Here is an 11,694-nt window from a genome sequence, read left to right as displayed (position 1 = left end):
TAGAGAAAAACACAGAGGGGAGAGAGAGAGAAAAACAAAGAGGGGAGAGAGAGAGAGAGAGAGAGAAAAACAAAGAGGGGAGAGAGAGAGAGAGAAAAACAAAGAGGGGAGAGAGAGAGGCCTGCACTGTAGCCAAGCACAAGCCTTTTACCCCCTTCCCACTGGAGGGATCACTGGATATTGATCTGCTCTGGATGCCCAGTGGATGTTACCCTCACTAATCCAGGGGTGCTGAGGTCAGTTGATAAACTCATTAAGGAACATTTTCAGTTTATTTTCCCAGTGGCTCAGTGTGACTACATCACAGCAGACTAATGAACGGCTCTATCTGCTTTTATGGTTGAATTAAATGTGTGAGCACGAGAGAAAAAACATTACCTTAATCTCCGTCTGGCAATGTTAAAAAGCAGAATTATCCAGACAAAGCTATTCCAGCCAGAATTCCATACTGGATTTCCCAAAAACAACCCAGGAACGATGCTAGGAAAGGCAGCAGGTCCAATTCTGCAGAAAACAAACAACAAAAACACAAGATAATTTGATGTCCTCACTTCTGAGGGGTTACCACAGCACAAAACTGAACACTCGTGAAAAGGCTGAAGTAGAATGAATAGGGATGATACACCAAACAGCCACACGAGGGCGAGCTGTCATCACTATATTTACTAAGGCTTCAGGAGAAGCTAATCGCAGATAGAAAGACTTACATTTATGTAACCATAAGATGTCCCAAAGCACTTTACAGCTAATAAAAGTACTTTTAAAAGTTTGCTTTCACAGTGGAAACAAGGCAGCCAATTTGCACACAGCAATACACTAATGACCAGACAATCTGTTTGAGTGATGTTGGTTGAGGGGTAAACATTGGTCAGGACACCAGGGATAACCCCTCCCTGCTCTACTTCAAAATAGTGTCATGGAATTTTTTAAACCTACACTCAGAAGGGGCAGACAAAAGACAGGACTTGGACAGTGCAGTACTCCCTCAGTACGAGCACTGCAGGGTGCAGCCTCCATTAGGTCCTCAGGTGTCTGGAGTGGGATTTGAACCCACGAGCTTCTGACTCCAAGGCGAGTTTGTGACCCACTGAGCCACAGCTGACCCCAACGCCAAGTTTCAGGCTTGTAAGCAGAGGTTCATAAAACTGTCATCCGCAGACCCTCTTCAGTAGGAGAGTGACACTATGCTCAAGGCTTCAATCATCCGCATTTCCCATGGACACTCGGAGAAGGGATAGTAAAAATAAAGTATTGGTGTCTGGGATGGGGGTGGAAACACAAAGGCGAGATTCACCCTGATCACATTCCAACACCTACTTTTTCACCCTCCAGAGCCTGCCGATGATCCGGAAGTCAAACACGGTGGAGACGGCACAGATGATGACTGCTGCCAGTGCAGCTTTTGGGACGAAGAAGAAGAGAGGAGTCAGGAAGGCCAGGGACAACAGCACAATAACTCCTGGTAAAGAAGAAAATCAGAAAATCCACAGCGTCAGACAACTCAACCATTTACAAGGCTGGCGAGGAATAGTAGAAGGACAAATTAAAATCACTAACATTACATTTCAGGCTGACGCAAGGTGACATTGAGGGGAAAACTCCATTTAAAAACAAGTGACTCACCAGTGGCTATTCCACCAGCAGGGCTGCACACACCAGTTTGCGAATTCACTGCGGTCCTAGAGAGAGAGAGAAAGAGTTTGAAAAACTAGTCACAGCAGAAACTGGAGGAGTGGGATTAACAGCCACGACACAGCCACCAACACGGAACCATCAGCATCAATGAGCAAGTTAATCCAGCTCACGCATCATGCATCAGTCCATTGCCAAGGGGAATAGCTGAAAGCATGTCACTCCCCTCCCACTAGCCCCCTCCGCAGTCAGTGCCCCCACCCATTGCTCAGTGCTCCTTTACTGTGCCACCATTTCACTCTGGGTGAGGGGTAGGGAATATTTCCCCACAGTTGCTGATTAACAGTTCCATTGTAACAGGATCAGCAGCACAAAGTCTCCAAATCCTGGACCAAACCCCACCCCAAAGCCAGCCCCTCCCAAACTACCCACCCCCACAACCATGACATACCTCCCAAAACTCCCAGTCACTGGATTATGATGATAGAAACGAGCCCAGTATGTTTGTACTGCCTGTAAACCACAAGAGAGAGAGAGTCAGGACAGAGTCAATGCCATGGGTCAGTCTGTCCCAGGTTAGAGACATAGGAGAACAACATGGGGAGGTGGGGGGACAGACACACATGTGGATTCTTGTACCAGGGTCAACAGGTTGCCAAACCCCAAAATAAAATCCTCTTCGCAGAGCAGGGGCGTGTAAGTCAGTTCTGTGTAACTGGCTCCATTTCCTTCCCCTGAAGGTGTGTAGTTTTGCAGCTGGATCTGCTGTTTTTGGCTTTTCTTTGCACTGAGTATTGGTCAATGTCGAGTCTGCAGGAAGCCTGTGGTGAGGTCTTTGCGCAAATCACTCTAAATCCAGCCAGTTCCAAATACCCAAGGAGACATCCTGGGAGTCTCCCTCAGTGGAAAGGGAGGCCCTTTCCCTCCACTCCTCAGAATCAGGAGCAAGTGGGGAGGGAGGGGAATAGATGGACAATACTGGAACTCAAAACAGGAAACTTCACACCTCAGCCAAACCCCCACCCCCAGGGGGGGCAGCGGAAAAGAGGGGACGATGACTACCTGATGAGTGTCGGAAAACAAGTGGCTCATATGCACTTGGTGTTGGTACGGAGCAGAGGAATTGATGCACCCAGACATTACCGCCGAGTTCACCGCTCCCCCTTGATGCCAGACACCAGATTCTACAAACAGGTGGCTGCGAATAAATACACCCCTTCCCCAGCTCTTCAACAAAATAATACAATGTCAGCTGTTACCGATTGCGAGGAGTTCCTGATTCGGGTCAATTCTGTAATCATTCTGACTGGCTGCAAAATAAGACAGAAAATCCATCAATTCAAACCTCTGCTGCTCACCAAAACCCCCAGTGTGAACAGCTTCAGAAAGTTAATTTAAACAAAAAATAAACAAAAAAGAGAGACAGACACCACGGACTGAACTCCTTCTTAAAGCGAGGTGGAGTGAAGATGATTTAGACAGGCGTTGTCTCAATCTAGTCTGTCAGTATCAGGCAGCCTCTATCAGCCCTTGCTGGTTGCTGCACATCACAGCTGAGCAACCCTCTGACTGAACCCCAGAAGTGTTTACATAGGGTCTGGGGGCTCCTTCCACAAACAGTCCGAGTGAAGGAACATTAACACTGCCAGCATCTGACGGGATGTCCGACACATTCCAGGAATCAAGATCATGGTGGGTTTTGGAAGGATATACCTGCCTTGGTGGGAGTATAGGACAGATTCACCAGGATGATACTGGGGCTAAAAGGGTTAAATTAGTCCAGCTTGCACAGACTTGCCTTGAATTCCTTTAAACACCTCAATCCAGTATGTTCAAAGTGATTCAGGTATTAATAGTTACCCTACTTCCTCTGGTCTGGGAGAGGCCAGAACCTTAAAATTAGAGCCAGGCTGTTCAGGGGTGATGTCAGGAAGCACTCCTTTGCACGAAGGGTAGTGGAAATCTGGAACTCTCTCCCCCGAAAAGCTGAGGGTCAATTGGAGCTTGTGAGACGGAGATGGATAGATTTTTATTAGGTAAAGGGTGGATATGGAGCAGTGATGGTAAACAGAATTGAGGTACAGATCAGCCATGGAATAATTTATATTTTTATATTTAGAGATACAGCACTGAAACAGGCCCTTCAGCCCACCGAGTCTGTGCCGACCATCAACCACCCATTTATACTAATCCTACACTAATCCCATATTCCTACCACATCCCCACTTGTCCCTTGTCCCTATATTCCCCTACCACCTACCTATACTAGTGACAATTTCTCATGGCCAATTTACCTACCAACCTGCAAGTCTTTGGCTGTGGGAGGAAACCGGAGCACCCGGAGAAAACCCACGCAGACACAAGGAGAACTTGCAAACTCCGCACAGGCAGTACCAGAATCGAACCCGGGTCACTGGAGCTGTGAGGCTGCGGTGCTAACCACTGCGCCACTGTGGTGGTGGAACAGGCAAGGCTGAGCTGGGCTGTTTGTGGTTTTGAGACAGGTTACTTGTGCTGATCACTCACCGAAGGCTTTGGCTATTGCAATACTTTCAGAAATCCAACCAGCGGCACCACAGCTAATCCTGCTCCAAACTTCTGGAAAGATCAGAGTGTTTGATAAGTGTCAGTGTCAGAGTTAACCACCCACTTACTAAGCACCACAAACCCCTGCCCCCACCATGCTGTGATGAATATCCAAGCAGCAAATCTCAATACTCAACATGGTGATGATATTAAATACATTATAGATAAATGTGTGTTCATTAAGACATCACTGTCAAGCTTCATCCTAGATTATTCTGGCAAAGAGCAGTTAATTCCATTTCATTCTGAATTGTACTTTGACCCAGTGTCGTGGATAACTGTTGAACTAACATGGACTGGGTTACAAGTTATAAACTTTATACTTGAATGGAGGATCCCAATAAAAACCCCCATCAACTTTCTTGTATTATAAAGAGCGGGGGTGGGTGGGGGGGGGGGGGGGGGTGGTAGGTAGTGGTTGTGGAAGATTGCTCAGATACTCTGGATGAATGTAGATTGGAATTTCAGCTATAAAATCTTTTCCATATTACGAGGGATTTAGTGCTGGGCCAGGTCAATTTAGTCGTTGGACCATGTTTGATTTTGTGCTGGATTGCTTTATGTGGTTAACCCTTACCTGAACCATCTCGGAAAAGCAGACGGTCCCGTTGGACGCTGCATCTGAAAAGGGTGGGAGACGGAAAGGCGGGAGGCCCCGAGCGGTTTTTCCCGTCAAAGTGAACGTGTGCTGATCTTGACTTTCAAAGCAGTAAGCAACCAGACTGGCAGCTACCACCACCACAGCATTCCGGGCTGCAGAGAGAACAGGAATATTATAATTAAACAGTCAAAATATCCTTAGAAACATAGATAGGACTCCACATCAACTCAGTACCAATTTCTTTCCTCTTCAGTCCATTTGGTTACTTAGCATTTGGCTGTTCCATTCTATGATTAAACCCCCTTCTGTTAGATTAGAGATACAGCACTGAAACAGGCCCTTCGCCCACCGAGTCTGTGCCGAACATCAACCACCCATTTATACTAATGCTACACTAATCCCATATTCCTACCAAACATCCCCACCTGTCCCTATATTTCCCTACCACCTACCTATACTAGTGACAATTTATAATGGCCAATTTACCTATCAACCTGCAAGTCTTTTGCTTGTGGGAGGAAACCGGAGCACCCGGAGAAAACCCACGCAGACACAGGGAGAACTTGCAAACTCCACACAGGCAGTACCCGGAATCGAACCCGGGTCCTGGAGCTGTGAGGCTGCGGTGCTAACCACTGCGCCGCCCTACTTTTATTTTTACCAGAACTTTACCTACAAACACTGCTTCTAGTTTCCCAGATCCCATACTCAGTCGTGTCCAACACTGAAGTTGATAGAACCACACGAGGTACCCTTTCACATACCCACAGACAGGATTGAAAACTAATGGCGCGCACACATCCTTTTCCCCCCCAAGTATTGTTCCCCACCGCCTTCCCATTTTCACTTCATCCCTCCCCAGCGTGTTTTAACCAGGTACCATTCACAAGGTGCACTGTAGCAACTCACCAAGGCTCACTCAACAGCACCTTCCAAACCCACGACCTCTACCACCTAGAAGGACAAGGGCAGCAATTGTATAGGAACACCACCACCTGCAAGTTCCCCTCCAAATCACACATCATCCTGACTTGGAACTATATCGCCATTCCTTCACTGTCATTGGGTCAAAATCCTGAAACTCCCTTCCTAACAGCACTGTGGATATACCTACCCCACATGGACTGCAGCGGTTCAAGAAGGCAGCTCACCACCACCGTCTGAAGGGCAATTAGGGATGGGCAATAAATGCTGGCCTTGCTAATAACACTCAGCTCACAAATAGGAAAAAAAAAAAGCATTTTTGAATAACCCAAAATAATCAATCTTTAAAAATACCACAGAAAATTTATTCAATAATAAAACCAAAAACACAAGACTTGCATCGCACATCAACAGTGGGATTTTAGTGAATTTTAAGGATATTTGGATGGGGTGAAAGGGTGTATGGCAGAGTGAGTGGTGAAATTCATGATCATGTCCAGTGAAACAGGAAACACCGAAGGTGTGTAACCCTTTCAAACTCTGCTCATACCTGGAGGGAACAGGAGAACACTGGAGGGCAGTATATCAGATAGCTGAGGAGACTGGTTTCAGTGGAGCAGTGTCAGCCAATGAGAATTGCTGACTAGCACAGTTGTGACTACGGTGACATCATTTTAATCACATGTACTACTCTTAGAATAATAGCCTACACACACCCCAGCCTACACGGTCTCTTTTTACAGGTTAACAATTCACTTGTGTATATTTAAAACATCTACCACCATTCAGGAAACCAGGTAGTAAAGCACTCAGTGATCACTTGCACACTTTGCTCTGTCTCTTAAACGAGAGTTGCCAACTCTGGTTTGACATATTCCTGGAGATTTGATCACGTGCCACGTGATCACATGAAACTCAAACACGTAACAGTCGTGATGCTTAATCTTGTGACATTTGCCCACTGTTATTTGATTTACCTTTGTCGAGTGTCTTCATATTACCAAGCCTTGTCTATACTATGACTGTTTTACAGTGAGATGAATGCTAATTTATAAATCAAGAACAAAGATTTAAGAATTAAGTAATTTTTTATTAAATAAAAACTATTTCTGATGTTTCTACAGTGAAGGCCACAATGAGAAACACCAATTATCACGGACTCAATCGAAAGATCAATACAAGTAACTTCTAGTACACAGCAAGTTACACAAATAAGTGAAACCAAAATCAAATTCAGTTCAATTTACGGACCCCCCCACCCCGAATCCAAGCTTCAGTCCTCAAGGGAAGCACCAAAAGCATCCAACGCCACAACATCCATCTGAAGGTTGAGGTGCAAGACCCCTCAACAAGTTTGTCACATTAACAACTCTAACCCTGCTGTTTTGCCCGGGAGGTTACTATGCAGCTTTAATTCAAGCAGCAGGACATAAAGCCAGACAGACCTATTCCAGTGAAGCTGACAATGGCGTAACACACCCTGTTCAGGAGCGGCAGGTGGTCGGATTTTTCCGGAAGCTGGTTCTTCATTTTCTTCAACAGCACGAGCAGGAAGAGACAGACCATGCCAAGCACGAGGTCACCGACCCTGTAGCGAGGTGGAAACCAATAGGAGGGCGAGGTGAAGCACCACAGGTAAACAGCAACACAGAGATCAACCATTCAGCCCATTAGGTCTGTGCCAGCTCCAGATGAGAGCCATCTATTTTCCTGCCCTTTCCCTGAGCCCCATTATCATCCGACTTCTTCCTAAAAGATGATTGACTTGCATTTGTGATAATGTGCCCCATATTCTAGTGTGAACAGTTCTTTAACCCCCCCCTTTCCATTTGCAGTATTGATCACCAGACTCTATATAGCCCCAATTTTCCAGCCGCTGGCCATCATTTTTGCCATTTACTGTCAAACAGCAACCCCCCACAAAATGTCACAACCCACTGGATGGGGGCTAGTCAGTAGGAACTTAGATTTTTTTTTTTTTTTTTTTTTAAAGCCATTCACACCCTCTCCCACTTTTCACTGCTGCTCTTGGCCCAGAATTTTATGACGAGCAGGAAGACCTGGGATAGGAGGAGGAACAAGAAGATATCCCTGAATTTCACTCCTTCCAGGGGGAAGTGAAGTGTCTGGATTCTCCACCTCCCTTCCACAGTGGGGCCGAGATTAAGGAAACAAGTCTTGCGGACACCCTCTGACCTCTCCATGCTCAGCACAACAAAATGCCAAAGTGTTACAGCAAACAGCAAAAACCGAGAGAGCCCTTGGCCAGGAGATCAGGAATTTCTTGGTCTAAACCCAAGTTTCTACACAAATTTTGAAAGAAAGAAAAAGTCAGACTGAGGAGGCAATTCAAAAGAGCCAGTAACTGCTTAAACCATGATAACTAAACCTTTTAACTTTTTAATCTGAAAGCAACAATAAGTATCAAAGAAAGGCTTGCATTTATCTTGGGCTCTCCCAAAGTGCTTCACAGCCAATGAAGCGCAGGCACTGTTATGTAGGAAAGGCAGCAGCTAATTTACACACAGCAAGATCCCACAAACAATGCGATCACAACCATGAAATGCTTTGGGATGACCTGAGGTCATGAAACGCTTGAGAAAAATGCAAGTTCTGTCTAGCCATCAGGAGCAGGAATTTGAGGAGCTGTTTTCCCCTCTCCCTAGCCCAGGGGTGCTGCAATCAGTGGCAATGCTCAACTCCTCCTTTGATTGGTCCGCTTAGGACAGACTTAGGGATCAAACCTGGGGCCTTCTCGGCCTACATAGCACAGTTAGTCACCAAGCCTCTGGAGCTGCAGATAAAGCCGGAATACTGACCTGCTGTCTGCTAGATTATAGAACGTGTAGTAGACCTCACGGAAGAATTGACGGGGAATGTCATGGAGGCCAAGGATATTCTGGATCAAAATGACAGAGCATCAGACTCAAATACTTGTGGCTTCAAATACAGTGCAGCAAACTCCCACACTAATCCCATTGGTCCTGGAGACAATCCAACTGAACAGACCGTGCAATGTGTACACAAATCGGGTTTAAACCAGCAGCCTCAAAACATTCCTTTTTAAAAAAAATTATATTGACAGGATATGAGCATCGCTGGCAAGGCCAGCATTTACAACCCATTCCTAATTACCCTCGAGAAGGTGGTGTTGAACCATTGCCTTGAACTGCTACCATCCTTGTAGATTATAGCTTTTCATAGCAGTTTGATATAATGGAGTAGCTCGCTAAGCTATTTCAGAAGGCAGTTAAGAGAGACAGTCTGGAGTCACGTACGCCAGACCAGGATGGCAGATTTGCCTGGACGGGTGCAGCTCCAACAACACTCAAGACGCTCAACACCATCCAGGACAAAACAGCCCGCTTGATCGGTACTCCATCCACCACAGTCAACATTCACTCCCTCTACCACCGACGCACAGTGGCAGCAGTGTGTACCATCTACAAGATGCACTGCAGCAACACACCAAGGCTCCTTCAACAGCACCTTCCAAACCCGTGACCTCTACCACCTAGATGGACAAGGACAGCAAATACATGGGAACATCACCTGCAAGTTCCCCTCCAAGTCACACACCATCCTGACTTGGAACTATGTCGCTGTTCCTTCACTGTCACTGGGTCAAAATCCTGGAACTCCCTTCCTAACAGCACTGTGGGTATACCTACACAACATGGACTGCAGCGGTTCAAGAAAGCAGCTCACCACCACCTTCTCAAGGCAATTCGGAATGGGCAATAAATGCTGGCATAGCCAATGAGGCTCACCGCTCATGAATGAATGAATGAAAAAAAAATTCATTCCCTAAAAAAAAAAAAGGACATTCGTGAACCAGATGAGTTTTTAAACTACAATCCAATAGTTCCAGTCACAATTCCTGCAACCAGTTTTTTTATTTCAAATTTATTTTAATTAATTGCTGTGGTGGGATTTGAACTCACATCTCTGGATGATTAGTGCAGGCCTCCAGGTTGCTAGTCCAATGAAATAACCACTATGCTGGATTGGCTGCCAAGTTGCAGCTTTTGGTCATTTTTTTTTTTTTTAAATTCATTTTGTGGGATGTGGGTGTCGCTGGCTAGGCCAGCATTTATTGCCCATCCCTAATTGTCCTTGAACTGAGTGGCCATTTCAGAGGACAGTTAGGAGTCACCACATTGCTGTGGATCTGGAGTCACATGTAGGCCAGACCAGGTAAGGACAGCAGATTTCCTTCTATAAAAAAAAGGACATTAGTGAACCAGATGGATTTTTACAAAAATTGACAGTGGTTTAATGATTAGACTAGCTTCTAATTGCAGATTTATTAATTGAGGTCAAAATGTCACTATCTGCCATGGTGGGATTTGAACCCATGTCCCCAAAACATTAGCCTGGGCTCTAGATTACTAGTCTAGTGACATTACCACTGCCTCTCCTTATGGGGAATAAAATTCCTTACTGGTAAAAACAGGCTTTCCCCCTCTTCTGGCCTTGGAGAATGGGGAAAGTTAATGCAGGGAGTCGGACAGGCAAACTGACCCATATAAAAACAACTTCTTAATCATCCACCTCGAGAACTTATTGTAGATTAATGTTTGTACTATTACATGTATAATTTGAGACATGACATATGGAAAGAACATGTTAAATTGGAACGATGGTTCTCACATCTCTCCATCACTGGGGGTTTTCCCTCATCTCATGTCTGGTTCTATTCTAGACTCCGACAGATGATAGAAAGCAACCTTGGTCTTTTCTCATCCAGTAATTTCAATGCCATATGAAGGAATGAGCTCTCAGCGTTCACCTGAACACCCAATCACCTTCTCCAAAACGGTTATCTCCAACTAACTTCTCATTTGGCTGGTAGCTGGGTCTCCCTAATTGGACTCATATCAAGAATTTTTCATAAGCGTAAATAGCTGGGATAAAACGAGGCAGTGTTCCTTTACACCATGTTGTGCTGCAGTTTAAGATCACGTGCATCAGACGGGTAGCCTCTCACTGTCACTAGGCCACTTATTAAGTGAAGAGATTAACGAAGGCTCATTGAGCACATCACTTCAGGTTCCCACACCAGAATCCTCGCATCCATTTCAAGAGCTGCTCTCATGGGAAAGTCATTTAATCCTCTGGAATCTCATTGGCAGTTTTGCCTCAAAGAATTCTTTATCCCTTTAAGGACATCAATCGGAGTTACAACAGGTTCACAGGATCCACGAGTACTGCCCAAGGTGGGAGGAACTCTGACCTCCAGAACCTCAACGATTGGGTTTGGAGACCCGAAACAGAGCGGGATTTGATTTGGGTTTTCCTGAATGGAGTGAGGAGCAGCAACAGAATATTCCAATTGGAGATGGGAGCAAGGGGAAATAGGGAGCAAAAAAAAAAAAACAATGGCCCATTGCATTCTGCAGAACAGAGAGCCACTTCCGCATCCAAAGTAATTCTCCTCTTTTCATTGGGAAGGTATGTGAAACAAGTACCTTCTCCACATTAAATGTTGCCTGGTTAGTCTTAGCACCTTTAATATTTTTAAACTGAGAAAATATAGAAATATATTTCACTATTCTATTAGTGATGCTGTTATTTTATTTGGAGTGTTGTTCTCCCTGCAGACACTCTAGAATAATATTGATGATTGGCTGAAGTGCACAAAATGTTGATCCTGGGACACCAGCCCTCCCAAAACAATCCATTTCCCCATTAGATTAGGGGGAAAATCCTATCAGCCTCCAAAGTGCTGGATAAAATCATCAAACCCCTCAAACCAGAGGGTGCTTCACACTGAAATATTAACCCTGCCTTGTTCAGAAACACAAGTCAGCATCGAACAAACGTGGTGAGATTTTTATTGAGTCTCTACTTACCTTCACTTGTCCAAAACCAATGGTCAAAGCAGCAGAAGAGGTGAATCCCTTTATTACCGGGTAGGAGATAAAGTCAACTAGGAAACCTAGGAAGAA

General features: G+C 45.3%; 1 protein-coding gene across 1 annotated transcript in view; it reads right to left on the bottom strand.

Moving 5' to 3' along the window:
* slc26a11 (solute carrier family 26 member 11) overlaps positions 1-11,694 on the bottom strand; it is a 22,297-nt gene that overhangs the window by 5,068 nt on the left and 5,535 nt on the right. The window contains 12 exon segments of the mRNA XM_068058434.1: positions 423-504; positions 1,319-1,459; positions 1,624-1,679; positions 2,084-2,109; positions 2,111-2,145; positions 2,892-2,942; positions 4,159-4,188; positions 4,191-4,230; positions 4,796-4,971; positions 7,189-7,331; positions 8,563-8,642; positions 11,599-11,684. Coding sequence (XP_067914535.1) covers positions 423-504; positions 1,319-1,459; positions 1,624-1,679; positions 2,084-2,109; positions 2,111-2,145; positions 2,892-2,942; positions 4,159-4,188; positions 4,191-4,230; positions 4,796-4,971; positions 7,189-7,331; positions 8,563-8,642; positions 11,599-11,684 — 946 coding nt within the window.

This window comes from Heterodontus francisci, chromosome 26, assembly GCF_036365525.1.
Source record: "Heterodontus francisci isolate sHetFra1 chromosome 26, sHetFra1.hap1, whole genome shotgun sequence".
NCBI classification, from domain to species: Eukaryota; Metazoa; Chordata; class Chondrichthyes; order Heterodontiformes; family Heterodontidae; genus Heterodontus; species Heterodontus francisci.
This window is presented reverse-complemented; position numbering and strand designations above follow the sequence as displayed.